The 28000-nt window shown below is 53.3% G+C and overlaps 1 protein-coding gene and 1 non-coding gene across 22 annotated transcripts; both read right to left on the bottom strand.

Moving 5' to 3' along the window:
* Nucleotides 1-497: 497 nt before the first annotated feature.
* On the bottom strand, nt 498-28000 carry CHD3 (chromodomain helicase DNA binding protein 3). Of its 21 annotated transcripts, none has more exons than XM_024234334.3 (40): nt 27686-28000; nt 22974-23086; nt 22003-22173; nt 21679-21803; nt 19169-19452; nt 18803-18933; nt 18442-18592; nt 18099-18292; nt 17544-17777; nt 17146-17349; nt 15406-15617; nt 14597-14728; nt 14110-14209; nt 13503-13694; nt 13162-13362; nt 12672-12809; nt 12295-12416; nt 11975-12148; nt 11713-11854; nt 11331-11462; nt 9989-10106; nt 9655-9779; nt 9218-9449; nt 8730-8896; nt 8102-8279; nt 7554-7619; nt 7013-7098; nt 6730-6863; nt 6022-6166; nt 5688-5850; nt 5472-5593; nt 5231-5366; nt 5017-5118; nt 4701-4829; nt 4212-4320; nt 3886-4018; nt 3335-3576; nt 2110-2273; nt 1728-1854; nt 498-1239 (listed from the first exon to the last, which is right to left on the bottom strand). In XM_024234334.3, exons 1-40 carry the CDS (start codon nt 27963-27965, stop codon nt 999-1001), a joined length of 6351 nt encoding a protein of 2116 aa, XP_024090102.2. In that variant the 5' UTR covers nt 27966-28000; the 3' UTR covers nt 498-998. The 21 variants fall into 21 exon arrangements, with proteins under 21 accessions (XP_024090102.2, XP_024090106.2, XP_024090103.2 ...); XM_024234338.3 differs by having other exon boundaries at nt 3381-3576; XM_024234335.3 differs by having other exon boundaries at nt 4701-4826.
* LOC112129811 (small Cajal body-specific RNA 21) lies at nt 6459-6597 on the bottom strand. Its single transcript, XR_002912163.1, has one exon. It is a non-coding gene; the product is annotated as a small Cajal body-specific RNA 21 (non-coding RNA).

Below are 28000 nucleotides of genomic sequence, written 5' to 3'. Positions count from 1 at the left end.
ATCAGGACAGACCAGGAGTGGGTGTGAAGAGAGACTGGGAAAGGGGCAGCAAGAAAGTGAAGGGGCAGCAAAGAGGAAGTGGGGGGTTCGCCATGCAAACTGCCACTCTCCCCGGCCCCTCCTGGGAGGGGGGATGTGCCCACATTTCCCTAGCCTGCCCTCCACTATTTTGCTCTGGTCCCAACGACAAGGTAGCTCCCAAGACCCTGACTAGGTCCCCTGCCTGACTTACACAAATTTAGTCTGTATCCAGGCCTTGAGGAGGGAGGGCAGTAGAAGTCTTCCAGGAACCTGAGCCCCAGAGCTGGGCTTCCTCCACATCTGGCCCATTGTATTCTCTCCCACCCTTCTAGGTTACCTGGGTCCCTAGAACAGGTTGGGGAGCTCCTCTTTGGCTTGAGGGAGTATCACCCAACCATGACTCTTTTTGTAGGGGTGGTCCTTGGTCCCTAGGGAGGGGGGAACATTCCCAACACAAGATGCCGGTACACAGGAGGTAACTGAGCCAGTGAACGGCGCCTTTATTCTGAGGCTGAACAGCAATTGACTTCCTCCCTCATAACTGCTCCACCCTCCACATGGGGAGAGGTAGGGGACAGTAACATGCAGCCACCCCTCCTCATCCCTTCCTCCCTCCCAGGGCTCATTTTCATCCCTCTCTAAAAGTCCCCCTCCTCTCTTCAAAGCTCTCTTCCCCACAAAAGTTCCTAAAGGCCAGGCAAGGCTGATTCTCCACTTCTGCATGAGATGGAGCTGATTCTGCAGGGAAACGGCTGGGGAGGCTCCACCTCTTTCCTCCCCACAACCATTTACTGGGAAGTTGTGTATACTTGGCAGTGGGGGAGGAAGGTACTTGGAAGACCCTGCCAGCCATCTCCCACCCAGACCTCTTCTCACCAGCAGAGTCTTCAAGGCTTGGTGGGAAAGGTGCGCGGGAGTGGAGAAAGACAAAGGGCCCTTCTTGAAGAGAGGAGCTGCAGAGAGGGGCAAAGGGGTTCCTAGCCCAGTGATGGCCCAAGGGGTGGGGAAGGTGGAGGGCTGGCAGCAGGCCCCAGTGCTTGAGCTGGGGGTCGGCCTCGGGGACGGGGCCTGGGTGAAGGGCAGGCCTGGGATCCAGTCAGTCGTCTATACAGATCACCTCCCCGGCTCGGGGCTCCTTCCGATCCAGCCCGTCTGACACCAGTGCCCCCACCATTTCCTTCTCCTTCTTCACCAGCACTGGAGGGCCGTTGGTGGCGGCTGTTTGGGAAAGGGGTAAGGAAACATCAATCTCCACAACACTCCCAAACGTCACTTCATGACAATGGTGAATTCTCACTTCTAGGTCACCTCCTGCCACTTCCCGTTGCCCCAGGTAAGGGAGGGAAGACCAGGGCAAACCCCTTTCCCTGAGATTCCACTTTGTGCTACATGATTGAACACATGTTCCCACTCTCTACCCCCTCGGGTTTCATATTCACTTTCCCTTGAAGGAACCCGGAGGGAGGTGGCTCGGGTAGAAAACACCAAGCCAGATCTACTAAAACTCTGGTTTTTGATAAAGGGGATTGAAGAAGGATTATGAAAGGGATGGGTGGGGGGACAGCCTAGAACAACTCCATCCCATAAAACACCGGATACCACCAAGGAAATGAGAGGGACTAGAGCAGTTAAAGGGCAGCTGAGCAGAAATAAAGTTTGGCAAAGGAGGAGTGTGAGTAGCAGGGGGTAGGAAAACACCAGCTGACCTGTGATGAAGGACCCTGCAGGCATCTGGCTGTAATTGGCGCCTGCGGCGGCCAGGGCCCCTACGGGTGCGGCGCTGAAGGCTGCCCCGTACCCCGGAGGTGTAGCGTAAGGACCCGGGGGGAAGGCCTGGAACAGAGAGTAAGCAGAAGTTGGAGTTAGTTCATAGTCTGTGAGAGGAAAGAAGCTGTAGGGGAGACATGATGAGCCACACTCCACAACTACTAAGGGTAGGATACACAGGCAGGGAGACTCACTCAAGGGTGATGACTGTGTTCTAGCAAGTTGTTTTTCCATATTGTATAGGATTCTGATGAAAGTGTTTGTATGTGTGCAGGAGGAACACAAACAGGGAAAACTGGAGCTAGGGGGAAAGAGGGTTACCGGTGTGGGGTGAGGCTCCGTGCCCTTGCTGGCCAGCCGGCTGAGGATGCTGCGCTCGGACATCTGAAGGCGGGCTGCGATGGGGGGTATTCGGGACAGTGTGGCTGGCAGGCGGGTCACGTCCGCCTTCATGTCGCTCAGCAACTCCTCCAGCTGGTTCAGAACTGGGGCCCGGGCCAGAGAGAGAGAAGGGCAAGAGAAAGACAGGGAAATACAGAGATGGAGCCAGGAAAAGAGAGGCATCAGATGGACAGATACAGGCGGAAAAAGAGCAAGAAAGGAGAACACAGATGTCAAAGAATCAGAGATCAAGAAAGTAAAAGTAGTAGACAGAAAACAAGCAACTCAGGGGAAAAGAAAAAGTGTCAGGAAAAGAGACAGAGAGACCAGATTACCACAGAAGACAGATGGAGAGAAAGAAGAAAGAAAAAGGGAGCATGGAGGAAAGGAAGATGGGGGGACATTGGAAGACATGGGGGCGGGGAGTTGTCAGAACATCTCATACTGGAAGAGCAAGGTTTGGGGTTGGGGATGATGGGGAGGAAATAGTCAGGAGGCATGGGAGGTGGTAAGTGTCAAAGCTTTAAGGAATCAAGGTTTTAATATGTAAGGGGAGAGGGAGGTTAGAAGGTCAGTATTACAGATTCAAGGAATTAGAACAGGGATCAAAGGGGCCAGGAGTCAGTGACTACATCAGGCAGGGTTAGATGGTTAGAGGGCTTTGGGATATAATCTCTATCATTGGCAAGGTGAGAAGGGGTAGGAGGAAAGGTCGAAGGTCAAAGGGAAGTTTCATGGGGTAGGGTCAGAGGGTCAGATGGGTGGTAGTTTCTGCCTCGTGGGTGAAACAGATGTGAAGGAATGTGATTTGTTTGATCACAGCCAGGGATCTGTATGGTGCATTCACAGTCCAAGGCCCCTAACTGGATGATGTTAGTAGTATGGCAGGCATGCAGTTCCACTGCCAGTGAAGAGGCCCCACTGCCAGTGAAGAGGCCCCACTGTGTGGAGGGGACACAGGGGCTGGGGCAGTTCCCTCTATTGGGCACGGATGTGAATGCTGTCAGACATGGATGAGGGTTGGCTTGCACAAGTCCTAGAGGCTAAAATCCAAGGGGGTGCCAGGTCGGTAGCGGGGGTGGTTAGAGGTCAGAGGGGGGTGGTTCAGCGGGTAGAGGGGTCAGAGGGGTGGGAAGATTTTGAGGGGTGCGGGGTGAAGACTTACGCAGCGTTGTGGGCCCTCCCCCGCGCGGGGCCGCCGCGGCCCTTACCCTTGTGCAGGACGGCGTTGGCCGGCTTGTTCCCCGCCAGCGACTCCTTGGAGAGGTGCTGGTGGCTCTCGGCCAGGCACTCGGCCTCGGCGAAGCGGGCGTGGAGGGCCATGGCGGGGTGCGCCGGCTCCTGCGACAGGTTCAGGTAGGCCGCCCGCCGCAGCTGCTCCTCAATCACCAGCGCCTGCTCCAGGAGCTGAGGGCACAGAGTTGGGAGGTGAAGGTAGGGCTCTGCCAGCAGTGGATGAGGCGGGGGCCGGATATAGCAGGAGAGCCACCCTGCCCTCACTGCTGGCCCAGAGCACTCCTAGCTCCAAACCGACTGCGAACCTAGCATCAACCCTGACCCAGACCACACTCCCAAGCACAAGGTTACACTTTGGTCTTGGCCCCAAGTATCACCTCAGCCCTGAAGGTGTTAACCTTCCCTAGGTTCTAACTAGATCTGGTCTCACTTCTGACCCAAGCCCGTCTATAACCCGTTCCTTTCCTCCCTCATTCCCACCTTGAACCTCCGGGCCAGGAACTTATTTTTCATCTCCAGAAAGTTCCCCTTATTGGCTTCAGTTTTAAATGGCTCGTTGATAATGGCAAATTGAGCATCATTCTGGATGTCCTGCCACCGTGCATAGCCATGGCTACCAATGAAGGAAAGGGAACCATCAAGGAATTTAACAGGAATGAGCTTGGCTTTGAACACTTCTTCCTTTTGGCTTGACTCCCCAAAGTGTGGCACTACTAGCCCTGTCCCTGGGTGTGAAATCATCATCCTTTTTTTTTTTTGCCAGCTTGAGAGAACCTTTTCCTTCTTGCATGTGTATCAAAGGATACAGGACAATCCCAGCCAGAAGCCAATAGTCATGTCTTCTGTGCCAGATCTCATTGAGTTTCCCCGAGGAAATAGCTGCCCGTTCCTCATTCTGCCACAGTGTGTGAAGCTCTGCAAAGAAGGCAGCAGACAGAAGAGGCAACAGGGTTTTGCAGACTGCACTCAGTCGAACAGACAGGTAGAGATGGAGAAACTGAATAATGAAAGGGAACTAAGGGCTCCTGAAGAGGAATGGGTAAAGGTTAGGTTTGGAACAAACTCAGTTCTAACCAGGTTCAAGTTAGAATTAAGAATAAAGGTGGGATTAGAGCTAGCTTCGGAGTTAAGAGGGATACTTAAGATTTAGAGCAAGGATCGGAGTCAGCATGCAACATACTTCATTGGAAGTTACTTGGAATTAAAGGTAGCAGGAAGCCTCAGGCAAAACGAGAAACCCCATGAGGATGAGCAGATCCCCTTGAGAAGCAGAAAGCAGCGAGAGTCTCCCCAACCTGTGAAGCCACCATCTGCGATATTGAACATGAACCGGGGCTTCTCTGTCTTTTCCTCTCGTCGCCCATTGGACCGTGGCTCATCTCGAGGCCCTGGTCGAAGCTCCCGGTCACCTTTTGCATCTTCTGCTAGGACAGACAGGGCAAAGCTCACACCTCAGGACACCCTCCTCCCACGTCCCAAGACTACTATCTGTGCTGTACTGTACTGGCCTTTCAAACAGCTACCCGCCCAGGACCCAAGCATTCGGTTCCCCAGACTCCACCTCCCCTGATGCCCTCCGGGACGCAGGTGTCCAGTCCTTCCACCCATTACCTCTCTTGCCCAAATCCCCTGTTTCCCCCTCCGGCCTCTCCCTGTGTTCCTGTCCATCCAACGGCTTCTCCTCCCCCCTTTCTCCTGGCGTCGACTCTGTGGCTGTGGGAGGGGGTAGGGGATAGGAAGGGAGGATGTTACCCTCATCCCCTGACCCCAGAAGAGGGAAATCCCAAATTCTAATCCCCCATCACTCCTAAGGCCATGCACCCACCTGACTTCTCTCTGTCCCCACGGTACCCAGGTTCAGGCTCCATCTCTCCAGGCACCCCTGGCACCTCATCCTCTAGAGGAATCTTCCTTGGCTCCAGCCGCTCCCCGAGTGATGGGGCTGGGCTGGGGGCATCAGCCTGGAAGAAGACAATGGGGTCAGGATGAGCCAGAGGGCTCCCAGGTACCTGGCCTCCAAGCCCCCTCCCCTCCCGCTCCGCAGGGGAATCCAGGGAGCCACACACCTCTGTCTCCATCTTCTCCCCAATTCTGCTGTTCTTCTCTGGCTTTTCCTCCTGGTTTTCAGCTTCCTCCTTCTCAAGAGGTGTCCTTATGCCTTCTCCTTTCTCACTTGGAGCTGGAGTAGCTGCAGGGGAAGGCACAGTGATCAAGACAGAGGTTCTCCCGCCCTGACTCCTGGCTCCCTTTCTGTCTCCCCCGCCATCCTGACTTCTGATTACCAGGTTTAGAGGTGCAGGGACTGTTGGCAGCAGAAGCCTCAGGAGTGGTGGGAGACGTTTTGGTAGGAGAGGAGGCTCTGGAGGAGCGCTTAGAGTCGGCGCTGGGGTCAGGCATCAGTTCCGGCATTGACCAACGCCCATTGATGTGCTCAAACTCCTGCACCTGGGGTGGCAGGGTGGGAGGGACAGGTGTCAGCTCCGGGCACTTACAGACAGGAAGCTCCAGTCTCCTCCGTCTCACACCAGCGCAAGCTTACAACTCAGGGACGGAGGCAGAGGAAGGACAGAGACTAGGCAGCCAGCTTGATTCTTTGGGTGACAGGAAGACTGATACCTTCTTTTTGACGAGAGACATGACTCCAATGCGGGTCAACACCTGCTGGCGACTCAGTCCCTCCCGAGGGACCCCATCGGCAAAGGTTTCAGAGCCGTCTGCCCCAGGCTCACACAGATGGCGCATGAACAAAGACACATAGGCCCTAAGGAGCATGGGAGTGGGAAGAGGGTCAGGGGAGCTACAGAAGGGGTATAGGGCAGTGAGGGAGGCACAAGGATGACTGAGGACCCTCAAACCCCCAAATCCCCAGGTGCTCCAGGGCTCCTCCCCTGGGCCTCTCACTCTCACCATTACCAGCCCTCCAAGTCCTAACTGTCCCCCTGCACCCCACCCCTGGTTCTTTCCCTTTGGCCTTGGTACTTAATTCCTGGGCCCCATCAGTCAGCTCTTCATCCTTTCCACCAGCTCCTCCTGCCAGGTTATTGTGGCCAAGTAAACGTGAGGCTAGGACAGCCCAGGAGAGGCTCTTTGCTTCAACGCCTCTCCCCTGGGGAGAATGACTGGCCCCTCTACTCTAGGCTCGGCTGAGGGGAGGTGGAGTGGGCTGAGACCACCACCCAGGAAATCGAGCCAGGAAGTATTGCATGACAGGGAGGGTGATAATCAGTTGAGTAAGGTCACATCATATGGCGGCCCCAAGGAAGAAAGGAACACCCAAAGCTCTTCCCCTTGCGTCCACCTCAGCCCTGTATCACCCACACTCACTTAAACTCCTTCTCAGTCTTGCCCCTCAGGTCCCGCACCAGCCACTGCGTGGTGAAGGCGTCCTGTGGTGGCATCCCCCAGCGCATCACAGCATTGAGGAAAGCCTTCCGCTGACGGGTGTTGAAGCCCAGCACCTGAGGGTGGGAGCAAGGAGGCAATGGCGACAAATGTCCAGGGTTCTTAGGTCTTGTCCTTTCTACCCTCAGTGATCCAGGCACCAATTTCCAACCCCCTGCCCTCATGCCCTCTTGGAGAACTCAGGAACACTGGGCCCAGCTCTCACCTCAATGTTGCCCCCGACTCGGGCCAGCAGTGGAGGCAGTGGCTTATCTTTCTCATTCCGGAGCTGCCTCTTTGACTGTCTACGCCCTGAGGGTGGGGATGACATCAGTTAGCTGATCCACCACCTCCTCTAAGCCTCAGTCCTCCTTAGCACCCCATTCCCACAAGATACAGAACACAGGAACATTCCTGTCATGTTTGAGGTGCTCCCAGTTCTCTCCCAAGCACTTCAGAACTACTAACCCACTAAGTCTAAAAGAACCAGTCGTATTTTAAAATTAACAGCTGATATCTGACAAAGGCCCAGATTACCAGTGGGAATGGAAAATGATACGGCCTTTCTGGATCTAGCCTATGTGGTCACACACACCGAAGTTTACTAGCGGAGAGACTATGAATATTTCTTCCTTTCTGCTCATCTGCAATTGAGTTTTTCCACACACACACAAAGACTTTTTTACTTGTATAAAAACAGTGGGCTTAAAGCAAACTGGAAAATAAAACGGGAAGAGGTGAGGTAGAATCAGGAACACAGATGCCACCTTCAGGACGTTCATCGAAGTCTTCATCCTCCTCCTCTGAACCCACCGAGTATTCTGACTGGTTGTCTGTGGGGGTGGAAAGGGCCCAGTGGTCAGGGAGGGCTCTTGGGATAGGCCCATGCTGAGGCCCTTTCTGGCTGGATTCCTCCCTGCCAAGACTTGTCTACCTTTATTCTGGCCTTGGTCCTTCTGGGAACACCAGATCACTGCCCAAAGTCTGACTTGGGAGCTGCATATCCTACACCATCTCCATTCACCGCCCACCTTCGGTCTCTGAGCCCCTCTGCTTCTCCTGCCAAACCTACTCTAAGCAATGGCCCTGGGTGTCCATAGGATGCCTGTGCAACCACCAAAGAGTTTAAATCTCCTGCAAACCCACCTGGCCTCTGGGTAGTTCCTAATGACTCTACCTTATGTCTTTCCCTTTTAGCGGGGGAAGGCTCTGACTTCTAGGCTTCTCTCGTTCCCTCTAAATAGCCCCAGCCTTCAAGTACCTACTCACCATCACTTCCCCCCCTTTTACTGCCTGCATCTGGGGCAGTCCTCACCTTGGTCTTCCTGAGCAGCATCATTGTAGTTAACTTGCTTGCGAACCCGCTTGCCCTTGCCTAGATTCCGGGCTAGGTCTTCCTGCTGTTGCTCATAGTGATGCCTCAGCAGCTTCTCCCAGTAGTCAGGATCTACATTCTCCTCCTGCTTGATGATCTCTCGCTCAATTTCCTCAATCTGAAGGGCAGCAGAATGAATGAACACTGGGGGTCTCCTTCTTTGCTAATCCTTCCACTGCAAGGAAATCCCTACTCTGCTGCGTCAGCCCAATCTGGTCTCCCCACTCCTGGAGCTTCGTGGCTCTGCATACATTTTCTGGACATTGCGCATGTTCCATGCCATCTCTTACCTGCAATGTGCTCTCCTCATGTTTTCTAAATCTCTCCTCTAATCCCTCTGACAGTGTTTCTCCTGCACTGTCTCAGAAGGTACCCTTCTGTGTTTACCAGTACTGTCTGTGCCTACGTTTCTCTCTGAAGTCCAGTCTCACCTATTAGACGAAGAAGTTGTTTGAGGTCCACTACTGTTTTAAGGGGGACGGACCCTCCTACTTCAAGGCCGAGTAAAGGATACTGCCTTTTGGAGATGGCCTGGGATAGATAATGTCTGGCCCCCAAAGCCTCTCACCTTGTCTTCCTCCCGCACGACGTACTGTGCCACCTTGAAGGAGCTGAGATATTCATTCATGTTCTGCACGTCAGTGTCCTCAGTTGCATCCTGGTTCCGGTCCAACAGCCGAGCGATGGCCTCATTGTCATAATGAATCACACTGCTGTCCTCCTCCTTGTTCTCCCCTGGTGAGAGGGAAAACAAAAGGGAACTTTGGGTTCCAAAGTTTAGAAAGGCTGATGGGAAAGCTTCTACTCTGCGTCCTTTTCACAGGAGCCCTAGAGAAGGCTCTTTCCCTGGGAGCCAATGTTGAAAGGTTTTTGTTTTGTTTGTTTTAACCCTACAGGCAAAGAAAGAGGCCAATCTTCCTCCAAGGGCTACTAAAAGAAGGCTCTCCTTCCTTCAAAGGCTGCAGAGAAGAGTTGTTTTTCTCTCCCCAGGAGGCTGATAAGTACTCCTGAGAGAGCAGGGGCCTGCTTTCACGGAGCTGCAGAAAAGGTTCTCACCCTCATTTTCATCCTTGAACAGCTCTTCAGTGCCAAATTTGAGAATGTCGTCAAGCTCCTGCTTGGACATGGAGCCTGCCTTGGAGCCCAGCCCAGGCCGCACAACCAGGTGTGTCAGCATCATCTTTCTCTTGGCCACTTGTGTGATTCGCTCTTCCACTGACGCGCGAGTCACAAACCGGTAAATCATCACTTTGTTGGCCTGGCCAATCCGATGAGCCCGGCTGAAGGCCTGCAGGGGCAAGAGAAAGCGGCGGGTGGGTCAGGGGAGTGGCCGGGAAGAAGCTGCCCACATGCTCAGAAAAGAAGGCTGCTGAAGAAGGGCCTTCTCTCCTCCCAGAAGAGATTTATTTCTGACCCCGGAACATGACACCCTCCTCCATGAACCCACATCTCCTTGCTAAATGGTGCAGGGGCTCCAGGATGCGAGTTCCCACCTGGATGTCATTATGGGGGTTCCAGTCAGAATCAAAGATGATGACAGTGTCAGCAGTGGCCAGATTGATGCCCAGGCCCCCAGCTCGGGTGGACAGGAGGAAGCAGAATTGTTGGGCCCCAGGAGCTAGGAGGTGAGAGTTGGATCAGGTTTTTCTTGTACCCGGTAGTTCTGTCCACCTGCTCCTAGACGTTCTCTGACGACAAACAACCATGCCCCCAACTCAAAGCCTAAGTTTCCAGTGTCCCCCAAGCCAGTCCCCCTCCCATCCCAGGGACCTATCACAGGTTTCTCAGGCCTCCCACACCCACCAGGGACCAGTGTATCTCCCTCACCATTAAACCGATCGATGGCCTCCTGCCTCAGGGCACCCGTGATACCACCATCGATGCGCTCATACTTGTAGCCTTCATAGTCTAAGAAGTCCTCAAGCAAGTCTAACATTTTGGTCATCTAGAGCAAGAGAAAAGGATGGAGTCTGGAATAATGAGGTGGTGGGATGGCTTGCTTATTCTAACTACTCCTTTACACAAACTCAACCCTAATCCTTACACCTGAACCCTTGCCCTGTCTTAAGCTCCTCATTATTCCACATTCTTGTCACACTCTCTTATTTTTATTTATTTTTATTTTTTTTGAGATGGAGTCTCATTCTGTTGCCCAAGCTGGAGTGCAGTGGAGCCATCTCGGCTCACTGCAACCTCCACTCCTGGGTTCAAGTGATCCTACAGCCTCAGCCTCCCTAGTAGCTGGGACTACAGGTGTGTGCCACCACGCCCAGCTAATTTTTGTATTCTAAGTAGAAACGGGGTTTCATCATGTTGGCCAGGCTGGTCTTGAAACTCCTGACCTCAAGTGATCTTCCTGCCTTGGCCTCCCAAAGTGCTGGGATTACAGGTGTGAGCCACCACGTCTGACCCTCTTGTCACACTCTCTTGATTTAAGGTTGTTTCTCCTAAGGCAGAGGTTCTCTGAGACCCATGAAAAGGTTTCAGGGAAATCCAGGAACCCTCTGAAAATCCGTACAAAATTGTGTCATTGTATGTACAGTTGTCTGGAGAGTGGACCCAGAGCTTTCATCACATTTCCAAAGGGTCTGTGCCCTTCACCCTCACCTGCCAATAAGATGAAGAAATAATACCAGTCCCTAAGGAGGCAGATGGCTCACCCTCACCCTTCCCCCATGCAGCTGAAAAGGAACTAGAGCTGGACCTCAACTTCCAGCAACCTTAAGAACAGGCATCAGAGGCCAAGAATGAACTTGCTATACAGTAATCCCAGCACTTTGGGAGACCGAGGCGGGCAGATCACCTGAGGTCAGGAGATCGAGACCATCCTGACCAACATGGTGAAACCCCGTCTCTACTAAAAATACCAAAAATTAGCCGGGTGTGGAGGTGGACGCCTGTAATCCCAGCTACTCGGGAGGCTGAGGCAGGAGAATCACTTGAACCCAGGAGGCGGAGGTTGCAGTGAGCCGAGATCGCGCCACTGCATTCCAGCCTGGGCAATAAGAGCAAAACTCTGTCTCAAAAAAAAAAAAAAAAACTCTTACAGGAGGAATCTCCTCATTTGTCACACCAGAGCAGCTACAGGAAGACGGTAAGAAATTAAAGTCTGGAGGATGAGGAGAGGGAAGAGGAAGCAGATGTAAAGACAGCTAAGGGCACAGGTCACCTGCGAGAAGATGAGCACTCGGTGTCCTTGCTCCTTCAGCTTTCGCAGCATCTTCTGGAGCAGCATGAGCTTCCCAGATGACTTAATAAGTGCCCCACCCTCATAAGCCCCACTGGGGAGTTTGGGGGACTCCTGAAAAGGGAGGAGAGAGGAGGAGGAGGGGATCAGTTGGAAACATGCCCCCATATTCTTACTATGCCTAGAAGGCCAGATGCCCGGATCCAGCTTCCACATGTTCCCAATTCCTACTGCTCTCAGAGACCGAGTCCCTGGCCTTCCAGCCCAGCTCCACCCCTGTGGCTCAATACCCACCTCCCCACTACTCCCCACCCATGTTTTCTGAGAATGGGTGTTCGATCAGCTCCCTGTTCTGTGTATCTACCATAGCAGCCACGGGAAAAAGGTATGGATGGTTGCAGCACTTCTTAAGATCCATCATGATATTAAGCAGTGACACCTGGTTCCCACCACCTCGTGAATTCAAGGCCTCAAAATTTCGAGTCAGGATGTATTTGTAGTATTTCCTAAAGGCCAGGAAAGGGGTGTAAAAGAAACATAAATAAAGGAAGCAATTATGATATTGCACTTGGAACGCTCCCATCAATCCCCAAGCCCTACTCCAGGCAGCTCGTCTTGCATCCTACTTCTGCATGGGGCTTAGCTCCACCCGAACGATGAGCTCTGTCTTGGCTGGCATGTTCTTAAAGACATCTGCCTTGAGTCTCCGCAGCATGTGTGGCCCCAGCAAATCATGCAGTTTCTTGATCTGGTCCTCTTTGGATATGTCAGCAAACTCCTCCAGGAAGCCCTCCAAGTTGCTAAGAGCCAGAAGAGAAGAAAATTAACAGGTCGGCAAGTTCCTTGCCCCTGATCTCAGGCTTACCACCTCAGATTAATCCTCTACCAGCTCATTTTATCTGCTCCACCTCTTATCTCTGCCAACTACCCTTAGGGAACCACTTACTTAAATCTCTCTGGGGTGAGGAAGTTCAGGAGATGGAAGAGCTCCTCCAGATTATTCTGCAATGGGGTTCCTGTCAGCAGCAACTTATGATCTATCTTGTAACCATTGAGAACCCTGAAAAACTAAAAGATGGGGCAAGGCAAGGCAGGAGAATGGGCTTATTAGTGACAAGTGACCGACCCACAGCATCAGCCTTTCCCTGCCCCAGCTCCCATTTCACTCAGGATCAGAGGCCCCAAATCTCTGGCCCTCTCCCTCTTCCAACCTGGATGTCCTCCCAGACTACAGAAAATCCCCAGAACTTTTGTTGTTTTTTAGGACCAGGGCAAGTGGGAAGTCCACAGCTTCAAGTTTTTAAGTCTGGAAACCTCACTCACCTTGGACTGGTTGTTCTTGAGTCGATGGGCCTCATCTACCACGAGACAGGCCCAGCGGATGGAACCAAGTGCTGCCTGATCAATGGTGATCAGCTCATACGATGTCAGGAGAACATGGAACTTCACTTGTGCCTCCCTCTGCCAACATAATTATTGCCCATTCAGCTGCCACCTGACAACCATGCACCTACACCTCCAGAACCAGACACCTTGTCCTGACCGTGGCTCCCAACAGGAGCCATTACTCTGTTCTCCAAGCAGGGATTACAGACCATGGCCCCTAAACCTCTGCCCACATTTCCAGTACCGACAGATCCATGTATGCCCCTGGGAGTACCTGGCACATCTCTAGGATGGTAGTGCAGAGACACGAGGACAGGTGGAGGAAGAGGAGAAAGGTGAGGAGGGGAATAGAGAAACTGAATTCCTGGCTGAGAAAAAGAAGTGACAGATTTGAGGGTCTCAGAGGATATGAGGTAGAGGGGCTTACCTTCATCTTAAAAGCTTTCTTGCCCCCTTTGATGGCGTTGTCCTCAAAGGAGAATTCATTCTCACGAATGATGGCCCGGCTGTCTTTGTCACCCGTGTATGTCACCACATAGAATTTGGGTGCCCACATCTGGAACTCCCGCTCCCAGTTAATGATGGTAGAGAGTGGGGCACTCACCAGGAAGGGACCTTTTGTGTGGCCCTGGGAGTCAAGAATGGGGGTGGCATAAGTCTAGGCTAGAGGCTATATACCCCAGTCCTCTGCCAGCTACACCCCTCCATCTTCCCCCTCCCCACTTCTCCAGTCCAGGCGGTCCCCTTCAAGGTCCTAGAATCCAGCACCTCCTTGTAGAGTGAGTAGAGGAAGACGATGGTTTGTATGGTTTTGCCCAGCCCCATCTCATCAGCTAGAATGGTGTCAGTGCCCTGGGCCCAGGAGAAGCGTAGCCAGTTCAGCCCTTCCAGCTGATACATGTGCAGGGTGCCTCCAGTGGCTGTGATAAACCGTGGCTGAGTCTCATATTTCACGGTAGGCTACAGAGACAAGAAGTCAGAAAGCTCAAGGAAATAGTCGGCGGCTCCTCCAGTCTTAGTCTCCTCCTCCCTGGCATGGATACCAAGTTGGATTACAATTCCCTCTACTATGGCCTGAGTTTACAAAAGTTCTCACATCTAGTCTTCAGCCCCTCCCCCTCATTCCTTAAGGCAATATCCAGTAGCACCATGGGGAAGGGCCAGCTGGTGACAGAGCCACAAGTGGGCTATCTCTAGTGGCTCCTGCCCTTTCAGGCCAAAATTCTTAGCCACTCTTGGGGCAAGGCTGGATGCTGAAGGAACAGCTACTGTTCACAGAGGTTACTGAATCTCTGGGAAGTTCCATCAGTAGCCCTTGGAAAATCTTCGATCACCATGGCTCCAGAAACAAGAAATGACAACCGAGAGGACTCACATCATTAGTGGGAGAACTGGGAGGCCCATCACCCTGTAGCTCCTTCTTCTTTTTCTTATACTTGCGGGGCTGGGCAGGGTCTTCCCCCATAATTAGTTCTCTGGAAAAAGAGTGGGTCTGAATGAGGCCTCATCCTTGGGAGTCCTACGCTTTCTTTTCTGAACCCATTCCAGACCTACTTCCCACTGTCCATGACCTAGATTTTCCCATATTTCCTTTTTCCCAGGCTCTTTACCCTTACCCTTTGGATTTCACCTCAAGAGCTAGCCCTCCCCACTCTTGAACATCCTCTTCTCCACTACTCAGCCAGATCTTGTTTCTGTTCCTACCTCTTTAGCAAGCGCATCTCAAACAACCCAGCCCAGGTGGCCATTGCCCTGAACTCCAGGTTGAATCAGTCCCTACTGTACCCTCATTTTATGCTGGAGTTTTGGCTTTCATGCCCTCATCGTCAGAATCCCTCAAATCCACAAGCTCATTCCCTCACCGGTGTCTCCAGTAGCTTTGCTTATGTTCTTCATATTCAGGGATATTCATTTCATCTTCCTCCCACGTGGACTGGTCATATGGTAAGTCCCTCCATTTTACTAGATAGTGGTAATTCCCCTTTTTATCCACACTGTGGGGCAGGAGGCCATGGGGAGGAGCAGGAGGAAAATATTGCACAGATCACAAACAGAAAGAAGGCCTGAGAAACGCGATTATCAGCAAACACACAAAATTTGTCACCCAAACTTCAACAGGGGGCTGCTGGAAGGGAGATTAGAATAGCTGACCCAGCAGCCTAACCTTCTCAGGATGGTATCCTAAAAATCAACTATCACAAAACATTCCTGGAGATCCCTCCTTACATCATTTGTTCACTTAATCACTAAGTATTTTCCTCATGGAACTCAGAGTCTCATGGGGAAGGCAGCATTGAAATAACTAAATACATACCGTAAGTTTAGGCAGTAATAAGTACTACGAAGAAGAAATATTCAAAACACTGGTCTGGATGAATTATGTCTCTCATGTTTTGCTTTCATGCCCTTATCCCCAGACTCATGTGCTATGTCTTATGCCACTGGAGATGACAGGAGGCAAAGGACAAAAGAGGCACTGCCTGGCCGGACTTTCCTCCTGTTTTCTCCCGTTCCCCTGGAGGAAACAAGGCCAGAAAGGCTGGAGCTACAGCAGAGGTTATCAAGGTTAGATCAATTACCTGGTTAATCAGCAAATACTAACATGGTGCCATCACCATGGCAAGACTAATGTCATATACCAGGTCTGACTTCTCAGGGACCAAGGATTCACCTGTGGTTGATGATACGGTGGACGGTCATCCACTCTGGCTTGATGCCAAAACGATAGTACTTCTCCTCCATCTCAGCATAGTGTGGGTCTTTCACTTTACGCTTGTCACTCTTCCCATCATCCTCGCCGGAGCCATAGTCCAGGGGTGGGGGCTCATCCATGTCATTCTTCCGCTGGTAGTTTCGATACATAACCAAATGGAAGATTTCCAGCTAACAGGGCACAGAAAAAAGGGGAAGAGATAGTCCTGACACTCACAGAGGACAACAGGACACCGGGAAGAGGCCGGCAGGAGGAATGAGACAGGGAAAGGGAGCTATGAAAAAGGATGGATTGGCTGGGCACGGTGGCTCATGCCTGTAATCCCAGCACTTCAGGAGGCTCAGGCGGGCGCATCACCTGAGGTCAGGACTTCAAGACCAGCCTGGCCAACATGGTGAAACCCCGTCTCTACTAAAAATACAGAAATTAGCCAGGTGTGGCGGCGCACGCCTGTAATCCCAGATACTCAGGAGGCTGAGGCAGGAGAATCGCTGGAACCCATGAGGTGGAGGTTGCAGCGAGCCAAGATCGCACCACTGCACTCCAGCCTGGGCAATAAGAGAATAACAGGCGCGTCCCAGCACTTTGGGAGGCAGAGGCAGGTGGATCACCTGAGGTTGGGAGTTCGAGACCAGCCTGATCAACGTGGAAAAATCCCGTCTCTACTAAAAATACAAAATTAGCCAAGCGTGGTGGCACATGCCTATAATCCCAGCTACTTGGGAGGCTGAGGCAGGAGAATCGCTTGAACCCGGGAGGCAGAGGTTGCAGTAAGCCAAGATCGTGCCACTGCACTCCAGCCTAGGCAATAAGAGCGAAACTCCATCTAAAAAAAAAAAAAAATAGAAAAAAAAGAAAAAGGATGGATTAGAGATAAATGAGTCAAAGCCAAGACAGGAGAATAAATAAAATGAAACAGATGTAACAGTTTCAGAAGACAAGGCCTGGGTGGGGCTGTTATGAGCAAGAGATAGGGAATGGGATTATAAACATTGAGAAATTTTTTTTTTTGAGATGGAGTCTCGCTCTGTTGCCATGGGGCTGAAGTGCAGGGACGCGATCTTGGCTCACTGCAAGCTCTACCGCCCGGGTTCACGCCATTCTCCTGCCTCAGCCTCCCGAGTAGCTGGGACTACAGGTGCCTGCCACCATGCCCAGCTAATTTTTTTGTATTTTTAGTAGAGACGGGGTTTCACAGTTTTAGCCAGGATAGTCTCGATCTCCTGACCTCAGGTGATCCGCCCACCTCGGCCTCCCAAAGTACTGGGATTACAGGCGTGAGCCACTGCACCTGGCTGAGAATTTTTTTTTAAACGGAGATGGGGTTTCACTATGTTGCCCAGGCTGGTCTCAAGCAATCCTCCTGCCTTGGCCTCCCAAAGTGCTAGGATTATAGGTGTGGGCCACCATGCCCAGCCAGGAATATTATAAAACATGGAAAAAGACAGATAAGGAAGGACATGAAGTTAAGAAAGGCTATGCTACATCTGAGGGAGGAAAGCTAATGGAGACTGAGAGAAAGAGGACTGTAGACCAAAAGAACGACGTATGGAAACTAAGCAAGTAGGGTATGAAGGCCAGAGGCCTGAAATGAGAGAAAACAAAGAGTATGGGAACCCAGCAAACAGAGGAGTAAGAGAGGGAGAGGATGGCAGGAAATGAGGTCATGGGGGAGACGGAAAGAAAAGGTCCTAGTACCTGAAGCTCCTTGGCCCAGGAGCAGTGCCAGTAGGATAGTCCTACCCACTTGACAAAGAACTCTCGCTCCGATCTGCCTTGAAGAGGACGGGGGGGTGGGACATCTGGATTTCCATCTGCCTGTTGAGGGGCTGGCACTGCTACAGGTGGCTCCCCCCACCGCCAATGTAGGATCTTCTGCACTCGACCCTTCAGCACGGGGCACTTTGGGAGGAAGTACAGCACGTACAAGGAGGAAGAAAGAAAGAGACAGAAAAAACCCATCGTTAGATGAGAGGATAGGGGTCCCACAAGGGTGGGGGAGTACAGAGAAAGGAAAAGCTGGACATGTGGGCCCCAGGGATGGGGGAAGGGATCAGGCCTGACAGTAAATACAGAGGGGAGATGTTTCCACTCACTGTGCATCGGGGACACAGCCATTCACCATTGGGAATGTCAGGCAGGGGAGGGTTTAGACAATGAATGTGGTAGGAGGAGATGCACGCATCACAGCACAGGAGCTCCCCGCCGTCCTTGCATACGCGGCAGTACTCCATGTGATCATCCTCCTCCTCCTTCTCCCCTTCTTCCTCTCCCTCCTCTTCGTATTCTTCTTCTTCCTCCTTGGCCTCCCACTGGACCCCCTCCTTCTCCTGGGGGGCCAAGGATAGACACAGACAGATGGAAGAGATTAAGGAATGAAACTGGAAGATACAGGCAAAGACAGGACACTTGAATCCTAGAAGTGCAGAGAAGACTGGTGGGAACTAAAGAAAAGGACACTCCAGTTTCAGAAATGTTGATTCTGGGAGCAAAGGTGTGGGAGAAAGGAATACATTAGGATCCTAGACACTTGGACATCTGTTACTAAGAAGTCCAGCCATCTGGGGGTAGGAAGAGGGTAAAGTGAAACCAAGGGGGAAAGAGATGGGTGGGTTCCTCAGGGCCATCAGATGCTGGCATTAGGTACTCACACAGTGAGGGCAGCTCCATTTGCCCTCTGGAGCCCGGTCAAGCTCAGGATCAAGGCAGACGAGGTGGTAGGCACGAGGGCAGGTGTCACACAGAATAATTTCCCCACCCTGCTGGCACACCTCACAGTAATCCTGGTGATCCGTCTCGTAGCCATCAACCTCCTCCTCCCCGGCCACTGCAGGACAGCCCAGGACTGTCATATACCCCGGTGGAGGGATAAGGAAGCAGGGCAGGGGGAGATGGAGAGAGAGGGGGAGAAGGGTTGAAGAGAGAAGTCAAAATTGAAAATAAGAATGAGAGGACGGCCCACTGACAGGATCACACACAGTCAACACTCCTCACCCTTCTTCTTCTTCCTTCCTGGACGGCCTCTCTTTAGTTTCTTGGTGCGGACAGGACCATCAGGCCGGCCTGAGGCACTGTGGACACTGCCACTGTCCAGGTCTGATTCTTCAGCCTCTGGTTCAGGACCTTCGTCGCTCTGAAAAACATACTGCCCATAGCCCCGTGGCCGTCAGTGAGGCAGACTTCATTCTACGCCCTCCCCAGGCCTTTGGCTTCCTGCTCCGCCATCCCTCACGGATCCCTGTCTCTGGATCCTTGGCCCTCACGGATTCTTGTCTCTGGATCCTTGGCCCTCACGGATCCCTGTCTCTGGATCCTTGGCCCCCAGGTGTTTAGTAGACAGGGACGGGTCACTCACCGAGCCTCCTTTCTTCCTCTTGCCACCCAACAGCCCTAGTTTTATTTTGAGTGGTGCCATTTTCTTTCCCCGAAGCTTCTTGCGTCCATCAGGCACTCGGGGGCTCTTACTCCGCCTCTTATGGCCTGGACCTGAATGAGGAGTCGGGGTGAGAAGAGGAAAAAGGAAAGGTCATGACATCCTGGAATAATGGAGGTCACAGGGGCCTCTGGATTCCTCTGTGGGCTGTGGTTTCACTAAGCCCCACTTCCTGGAAAGCATCTCCCCTCCAGCAGTCAGGGCTGGGAAGGCGAGAGTTCCAAACTCTAATGTGAAGACATGCAGTTTGGAAGGTGAGATGACAGTTGTTGGAAGAGAGTTCCCTACCTTTGCCCTCTTTGGTTTTGGCTCTTCGGATGGGTGGGGGCTGGATATCAGCAGCAGGGGGTGGTGGAAGGGCGGGGGGTCCGGAGGGTGCTATGGGGGTGGCCGACGAGACAGCAGCTGACACCTGCTCAGCTACAGCTGCTGCTGCCGCTGCCGCTGCCGCCGCCACAGCAGCTGCTGACCCCTTGAAGGGGTTGTTGGCGCTGAACTCTCTCCATTTGGCCCCAAGGATGGTCATCATCTTGGACATTGGGATCTTAGGATTCTTCTTAGCAATTAGGGGCCTGTAAATATAGAAGCAGAAAACTCGGACCCTTCACAGATGGTCTGGGAACACTGCCATCGCTCCTCATCAATTAAATCTATGTACATGCTAGGATTCCTGGGTGGTGAGAATATGTCCTATTAGGAAAAACAGCCATTTAAAAAAATAAACAAATAAAAAGAAGTTTAAAAAAAGCGGGGAAAGAACAGGTTTAAAAAAGCATTAAAAAAGAAATACAGGCCAGGCACGGTGGCTCATGCCTGTAATCCCAGGCTGAAGCAGGAGGATCGCTTGAGCCCAGGGCTGTGAGATGAGCCTGGGCAACAAAGCGAGATCCTGTCTCTACAAAAAATTAAAATAAAAAAAAATAATTAGCTGGGTGTGGCGGCACCTGAGGCTGAGGCAGGAGGGTGGCTTGAGCCCAGGAGTTGGAGGATATAGTGAGCTATGATCACACCACTGCAATGCAGCCTGGGTGACAGAATGAGATCCTGTCTTTAAAAAAGGGGAAATAGGCTGGGCGCGGTGGCTCACGCCTGTAATCCCAGTACTTTGGGAGGCCAAGGTGGGCGGATCACGAGGTCAAGAGATGGAGACCATCCTGGCCAACATGGTGAAACCCCGTCTCTACTAAAAATACAAAAATTAGCTGGGCGTGGTGGCGCGCACCTGTAGTCTCAGCTACTCGGGAGGCTGAGGCAGAAGAATTGCTTGAACCTGGGAGGCAGAGGTTGCAGTGAGCCGAGATTGCGCCACTACACTCCAGCCTGGCGACAGAGTGAGATTCCATTTCAAAAAAAAAAGGGGAAATAAAAAACAGCAAAATAAAAGCATAAAAGGTTAAAATAAAATTAACAAAAATGCTTTACTTTTGTATACTAGTTTACAGTTCATAAAACCCTTTCACATACATTACACCTTATCTTGTCCTCACAATAATACTCTTGAGTTGCTATGATTCTCTGCATTTTACTAGTAAGTTCCATGGGCCCTGAAGATGGGCTTCCGTAGGACGGAGTGTGAAGGAGTCAGACCACGCTGGTTCTGCTCTGGGGTGGGATGCTAAACTCTTGTGTGGACATGGGTGATCCATGGTGCTGAGAAAAGCCCCATGTTCAGCAGTAAGGTAGGTGAGACAACATTACTAATGACAGTCACCAGTTACTGAATGCTCCCTAGAAGCCAGGCACTGACGGTACTGTGCTTTCCATTCATTATCTCACCAAACTCACAGATTCCTATGAGGTATATATTATTATTCCCATTTATAGAAGAGGAAATTGAGGATTGAAGAAGTTAAGTTACTTGCCCAAAATGTAACCAGATCTGAACCTCAGCAGCTGCCTCCAGAGCACTGAATTGATATGTTAAAGTGCCTCCTCCCCAAAACAAAATACATCTGCACTGTTTTCTTTTCGTGTTTTTTTTTTGTTTTTTGTTTTTTTTTTTTGAGACGGAGTTTCGCTTGTTGCCCAGGCTAGAGCACAGTGGCGTGATCTCGGCTCACTACAACCTTCCCCTCCCGGGTTCAAGAGATTCTCCTGCCTTAGCCTCCCGAGTAGCTGGGATTACAGGCATGTGCCACCATGCCCAGCTAATTTTTTTATATTTAGTAGAGATGGGGTTTCACCATGTTGGACGGGCTGGTCTTGAACTCCTGACCTCAGGTGATCCACCTGCCTTGGCCTCCCAAAGTGCTTGGATTACAGGCATGAGCCACTGCACCCGGCCCATCTCTGCTATTTTCTACTCTACTATTCTCTACCCTTCTTCAGGAGCCACTGAAGCTCAGGTCCCACTGCCAGCAGTGGACCCTCCATTATTACCAGGGCCTAAGGAAGGGGCACAGGACCTGCTAAGTGAGCAAAGGAAGTTCAGGAACACTGATGGTATCTCTCAGGTCCAGTCTAGACAGAAGTCACAGAGCAGAAGATGGAGCTGTTGGGGCAGGGGAGGGCTCACTATATTCTGTTCTTACTTTATTCTGTTGCTAAAGAGTTCTCTAACCCAGCACTGGAATCATGATGGCCCTTCCACCCCTTGCCCCTCAGTGACGAGTTCTCAACTGGGGTTCTTGGATCCTTACGAGTCTAGGAGTTCCCTGAAATGACGTGTAGAATTTGGTGTGTATATGCTGTGAATTCTCTGGAGAGCAGTTTCATAGCTTTCATCAGATTCCAAGGGGTCCAGGGCCTCCCTCAAATTAAAAGTGTCTATTAGCGAGGATTCCCCAGTCTTACCGCACCTCATGAATTGGCTGAAGGCTTTGTAGTTGGTGAGTGTGTGGTAATCCTCCTCAGAGAACACATGCTCCACATCCTCCAGGCCCCAGGTCAGAAGCAGAGTTGCTGATGACTTCTGTTCCACTTGCTGCGGGAGAGGGGCTTTGGTGAAGTAGGTGCTCCTCCAGCCCCTATTCTAGGCCCCACACATGCATGTCTACCTACCCACTAGCTTCCCTGGGCTTTCTTGCTTCTTGCCCCATTCTCCAGTCCAGTCTCCATCCCTCCCCTCCTCATGCCCGTCTTTAATGTGGGATTTCTCACTCTCATTCCCTAATTCTACTCACCTTTTGCCCCCCATCTCCCTCCCCCTTTTTCCGCCGCTTTGTCTTCTTCTCCTTTTTTTCTCGGTGCTTCCTTCTTCGTTTCCGACCCGGTCCGGTTCCATATTCACTGCCCCCACTCTCTGACTTCTCCCGGTACTCATCTCGCTCAGAACCAAATTCCTCCTCACTGTCCTAAGAAAAAGAAATAAAAATAACATTTATTCATCCCTACCATTGCCAGAAACTGTTCTCAGCACATACCATATCTTATCTCTTTTAATCTTCAAAACAATCCGATGTGATAGTAACTAATTTTTTATCTCCTTTTTTTTGGAGACGGAGTCTTGCTCTGTCACCCATGCTGAAGTGCAGTGGTGTGATCTCGGCTCACTGCAACCTCCACCTCCCGGGTTCAAGCGATTCTCCTGCCTCAGCCTCCTGTGTAGCTGGGATTACAGATATGTACCACCGCGCCCGGCTAATTTTTGTATTTTTAGTAGAGACAGAGTTTCACCACGTTGGCCAGGCTGGTCTCGAACTCTTGACCTTAAATGACCTACCCGGCTCAGCCTCCCAAGGTGCTGGGATTACAGGCGTGAGCCACTGCCCCCGGCCTTTATCTACTTTTCACAGATGAGGGAACTAAGGCACAGAGAGACAAATAAACGGCCTGGTATCCTAGACAGAGGAATGCTGGACTCTTGAATTCATACAGTCTTCTTCCGGAGCTTGTGCTTTTAACTGCTTCTCTTTGCTGCTGAGGCAAGTCACACTGACAACGAGGCTCTTCACTAGGTTGCAGTGAATGAAGTTAGGGTCCCAGATCCTTGAGATACATGCCAACAGTGGCAGGGAATTGGGGGGCCCGGGGGATCAAGCCTCCCTGGCTTCAGAACCCCACCCCCACACCAGTAATCAGGAGCAGAGAAAATGTAGGCCTCTGAGAATGGGTCTCTTGAGCCTTGCCGCAGTTAGGAATTCTTGACACTTACACGCTTCTTGCGTTTTCGGGGTTTTCCTGGCTTGTTCTCCTTCTGCTTCTTGGGTCCTCGTTTTCTCTTCTTCACACCCAATGCTGAAGGCAGCAGCCGAATGTCATCCTTATCTTTGAAGCAAAAAGCATCAGAAAACCTAAGCCTCTAGGTTTCCAGCCTCTGAGGCCCCTCAACTTGCCCCTTCCCTACCTCGGCAGTTCCCACTCTCTAGGAAGCATTAACTCCTCCAAGCCCTACCTCCCTTCGCTGGATGCAAACAGAAAGTGTTTCGAGTACTCTGGGATGCTCTGGTTCTGAATGGGAGGTCAGGGGTCAGAAGAGAAGAGCAGCCAAACCACTCCCCTCCCTCCCCTCCTACTAACAAGGGACCAGGCTCCAGGCCATGGGCTCTGACTGTGGCAGGTCCTTTCAGTCACCGCCAGGGCTCCTCCTGCCTTCCCCCTCACTTCGCCAGCTGGCATCCTGCCCAGGAACTGGGGAAGCCATGCCCAGCTGCTGGCCTGGCCTGACCCCAGCACTTGGAGTGGGGAGACACAAGCTGGCAGCTCCCTAAGCCAGATGCTGGGGAGGGAGAGCCAAAGGTGGACACCTGGGTTCTCACACTAACACCCTGGGGCCCTGACATCCTTTTGCCAAGAGGGAGGCCTCTATTTACATTTCCTCGGATAATTACCAGGCATCCTGTCACCCCAACACAGTCCTGGAGGAAAAGAAATCCTCAGCTGGTCATTTTTACTTCTTGCCCACAGGATCACAGTGTCTGCCTCCTTCATCACACCCTAATTCGACAGGATAAAGTCTCCACAATTACCTAAACACTCCTCCTCCCAAAGTAGCCTAAAACCTACCTTCAATTCCATTCCCATCTCCCTGCTCCCTTTGGGAACTAGGGGGCCATACCCTTTGTTTCCCGATCTCACCCTTCACCTCCATATTTTGTTCCAGATATTCTGACCAATTCATCTATACGCAGTATGGGAGACCCAAACAAAGATATAGGCACAGACAGACACACCCAGCATATGCCTTCTCAAAAGCACGCGCGCGCACGCGCGCACCCACACCCACACACACTCTCAGGCCCACAAATCCAGAGGACGGCCTGTACCTGCTTCAGCAGGGATAAGTCCCTGGCTTTCTCCCCAGATGTCTCTGTCAGAGGGCCCCAGGCCCCCCCACCCCATTATCTGTGAAGGTGTCACTCTGTGAAGGCTTGGGGAACGGAGAGTTACCTCACATAAAGGAAGACAGGATGCCCCACAGACCTGGGGCCCTGGGGCTCTGGTTCACCTCCCTCCCCTACCAAGCACTAGACTAACCAGCCAGACCTGTCTAGTACAGAGAGAGGAAGCCGATGCAGGACGGGAAAGCCTGGGCTTGGCCCAGCCCCTAGCTCTAGGACACACAATCCTTTCTCCTTCCCTCAACAGCCAACGGAAAATTAGCCACAATTAACACCAGAGGCCTCCGTTTCCACTGCCTCAGAGTCGCTGCCTCGCCTTCCTTCAGTGCCACCTTTCCTGCTAACTCCAGCATCCTGTGTCCCCTTGTGCAGGAAGACACTCTAGGACTGTGTGCGTGTGTGCAGGGGGGTGGCTGCCAGAGCCCGGGTGTGAAACGGAATGGGGACTGTAATAGGAAGTCAGCAAGGAAGGCGCCATGCCCCAGCAGCCAGCTCCCCCTGGCCCCAGGGACTTCGGTTGACTTGAACATGGAAACGGAGGCTGCCCGGGCAGTGGCAAGGGCAGGCCAACTGGCTAAGGTTCAGGGACACGGCCTCGGCCACCACCAGCCAGGGGTGGTGCACAAGCCGGTTCACTCTACTCCCCACCCCAGCGGGAGGTTCCCGAACTTGGGCAGACGTCGGTGGCGGGAGAAGCAAAGCGAGAATGGCGAGGAAAAGCAAAGAAGGGTAATAAAGCAAATCTAAGTCCCAACCTCGGTCTCAGCAGCCACTCAATGCTGGCCTGGAGCCCAGACTCTCCCACATCCCCAGCTCGGATCTCAGGGAGGCAGGGAGGAGAGAGGCGGGGGCCGGAGGGCGCAGGGCGGAGCCTGGCCGCCCGAGCAAGCGGGAGGAGTCTCGGCCGAAGCCTCGCCTCCCGCCCGCCCCTCTCTTCTTCTAATCTCACCATCAATCTCTCACACATATATTTATTTTTTCTCAAATTCCCCTCCCTCCCCCACAACGCACCACCATAATAGGTCTGCTGCACATGCGTACTGCAGGCAGGGGGTGGGTTTGTATTTTCAGACCTTTTGCAAAGAAACTACCAGAATTTTCCGCACCACCCACAATCATTCCCCACCCCCACCCCCAAGGAATCACATCTATATATTATGTTATATTATTTCTCTCGACTTGCCAGAAGGGGGAGGGAGAAGAAATGAGTTTTTGGCTTCCTGCTCCCTTCCCCCACCAACACGACTGCTATTATTTTAAACGTTTAACAATGTAAGGAGACTGGAGAGAGGGGGAAGGGATAAAATTAGTCTTGAGTAAGAATGTAAAACAAAATGGTGAGAATCAAAGCAGTCGGAATGGAAAACAATGGAAACCTCTCCTGTGCACAAATGCATACTCTAGACAAGGAAGAGCGAGGGCAGCCTGAACAAATTTCCTTAGAGGAGGGTTATTTTCCCCACACTTAGGTAGACAGAAATAATGAGTGGGCTAAAAATATTTTCCCGAAGTTTTACCTCCGAAAGTCATCTGAGGGGGTGTATCTGGGTCACTCATTCGACTTGGAGGGCTGAAAGGGAGATAAAAATTGCCCAGGGGGAGAGGGGAGGTGGGTTTTCGTTTCAGATGTAAAATGTAAGCAGCCTCTGACGTTCCTTCTGGTCTATTCAGAAAGCCGAGGGAAAGGGGAGGCCGGGTTGACACAAAGACCCATCTCAACCTCGGATCCTTTCACGCTTCTCTCCCCAACGTACCCAGATGCGGGACCCACACCACTCCACCCCAGATTCCAAGTCCCAATACAAATAGGTGAGCGCTGCCAAGCCCCTGGCAGGACCTGGCGGCCTTTCTTTCCCCTCTTTTCAGCGCCTCTGCCGGAGGCAACCCCAAAGGCACCCTCTCGCCACAACTCCTCATTCCTCCCCTCCTGCCAAGGCAGGGGGCTCTCTGGGAGAACTTTTTCAAAACTTTTCCCTTTTTCAGACAAGCTTGGGGGGCGGGGAGACTTTATCCAGTTTCCAGGAGACACACATCCCTCCCCGACCCACAAGAAAGCACCCCCCGCTCCCCCAAAGGTCGTCTCGGCTAGACAGGAACGTTTGCCACAGAAGCCACACGGATCAATATGACAGTTTTACAAAGAGCCCGGTGTTGGCCGTTTTGAAGTTTGGTGCATTTGTGCCGCATGGCAGCCAGAGGCCCGGGGGTGCGGAGGTCCCCCTGCCGTTCCCCAAGCAGGGGGTGTGGACACCCAGATGCTCACCTATCCCAAAGAAGACTAGAAATCACTCCACTAGGAGGGTGGTCTGAAGGGGACACCGCTGGGAGCCTGACGCGGCGCAGCGGTCTGGAGAGCGCCGCCCAGAGAGTGCCGCCGGGTGACTTGTCACCTCGGGGGACGGGTGCTGAGTGATGGTCAAGCTGCAGAACAGCTGGGTGGGCAGTTCACGCCCCCCAACGTGCTCAGGGAGTGGGTGGTTTCAGCGAGAGTGAGTGACAGTGAATGGCAGCCACGTGAGAGTCACAGCTGGGCAGCTTGGCCACCCCAGACTGACGGGGGTCAAGAGGGGGACCCCCCCACCGCACTTGACACAAAAGAGCCCAGAGCACCGGCGAGATGAAGGGGGTGGAGCTGGGGGCATCTGGTTCCCCAGACACTCTCCTCTCCGCTCCCCAATCCTAAGGGACTGCTGTCCCCTGCACAGGCTGGGGGAGCGAGGGGACGAGCTCCAGTCTTATTCCAGGAAGTGGTCTGCGTGGACTGTGGCCACCACCTGCCCCTACTCATCAACAGCCCACAAACATTCACAAGACCCCTCCCTCGCGTGCCACCGCATGCCCCTCAGTTGGCGGGCACCTAAGTCTCCGCGGGTGGAGGGGGGTCCGATGGACACCGTCCCCACTCTGCCTGCCCAAGTCCTGAGCGGAGGGGGCAGGCCCGTCGGCTGCTCCGTGCGGGGAAACCCCACTCTCCCTCGGTCCAACCCCACCAGGGCCCGAGCCCGAGGGGCGCTCGCGCGGCCGCCCCTCCCCCACGCGCCCCTCCCCCACGCCGCCGTCCGGCCGCCAGGGTCTCCGCGGTCCCTCGCTCGGCCAGGGAGGGGGCCCTGGCTTCGCCTTGGCCGTTTCCTGCCTACTCCCTCCCCGCCGAGGGTAAAAAAAAAACCTCCTCCTCCTCCTCCCCCGAAAGCCGCGACCGAGTGGCCCGGTCCGCGCGCGCAGCTCGCGCCCAGCGCTCTCCAGCCGGGGTGGCGGCGGCGGCGGCGGCGGCGGCGACGGCGGCGGCAGCGGCGGCGGCAGCGGGGGAGGGGTGCGGCGGGGGAGGGGAGGAGGCCTGGCCCCACGGTCGCAGCCGCCACCGCCCGCCCCGACCTCCCGGACCGCCGCGGGGCCACGGGCCCGAGCCCCGGATTCGCGCTCCGGATTCGCCTCGGCTCGGCCGCGCGGTGGGTGCCTCGCCCCCGCCCGGCTTCGCGCGCCCGCGGCTCCCACTCGGGCTTGGGGGGGAGTCGGGGCGGCCGCTTACCTGGCGGCGGGGGCGGCGGCGGCGGCGGGGGCAGCGGTGGCGGCGGCGGCGGCGGCGGCGGCGGGAAGAGGTGGCAGCCGGGGGGGCTGTGGCGGTCGCGGCCCCGGTCGTGGCCCGGCCCGCGCCCGAGTAGTCCCTCGTCGTCGTCCTCCTCATCGTCCTCGTCGGCCGCCTCCACCTCCTCCTCCTCCTCGTCGCCCTCTTCTTCCTCCTCTTCTTCCTCCTCCGACACCACCATCTCCTCCTCCTCCTCCTCCTCGTCCCTCAGAGGGGAAGCCATCCTGTGGCTCTGGCCCCCCCACCACCCCCCCACCC

The sequence above is a fragment of the Pongo abelii genome, chromosome 19, assembly GCF_028885655.2.
Source record: "Pongo abelii isolate AG06213 chromosome 19, NHGRI_mPonAbe1-v2.0_pri, whole genome shotgun sequence".
Lineage (NCBI taxonomy): Eukaryota > Metazoa > Chordata > Mammalia > Primates > Hominidae > Pongo > Pongo abelii.
Note: the sequence above shows the minus strand (reverse complement) of the source record. Positions and strands in the feature narration are given on the sequence as shown.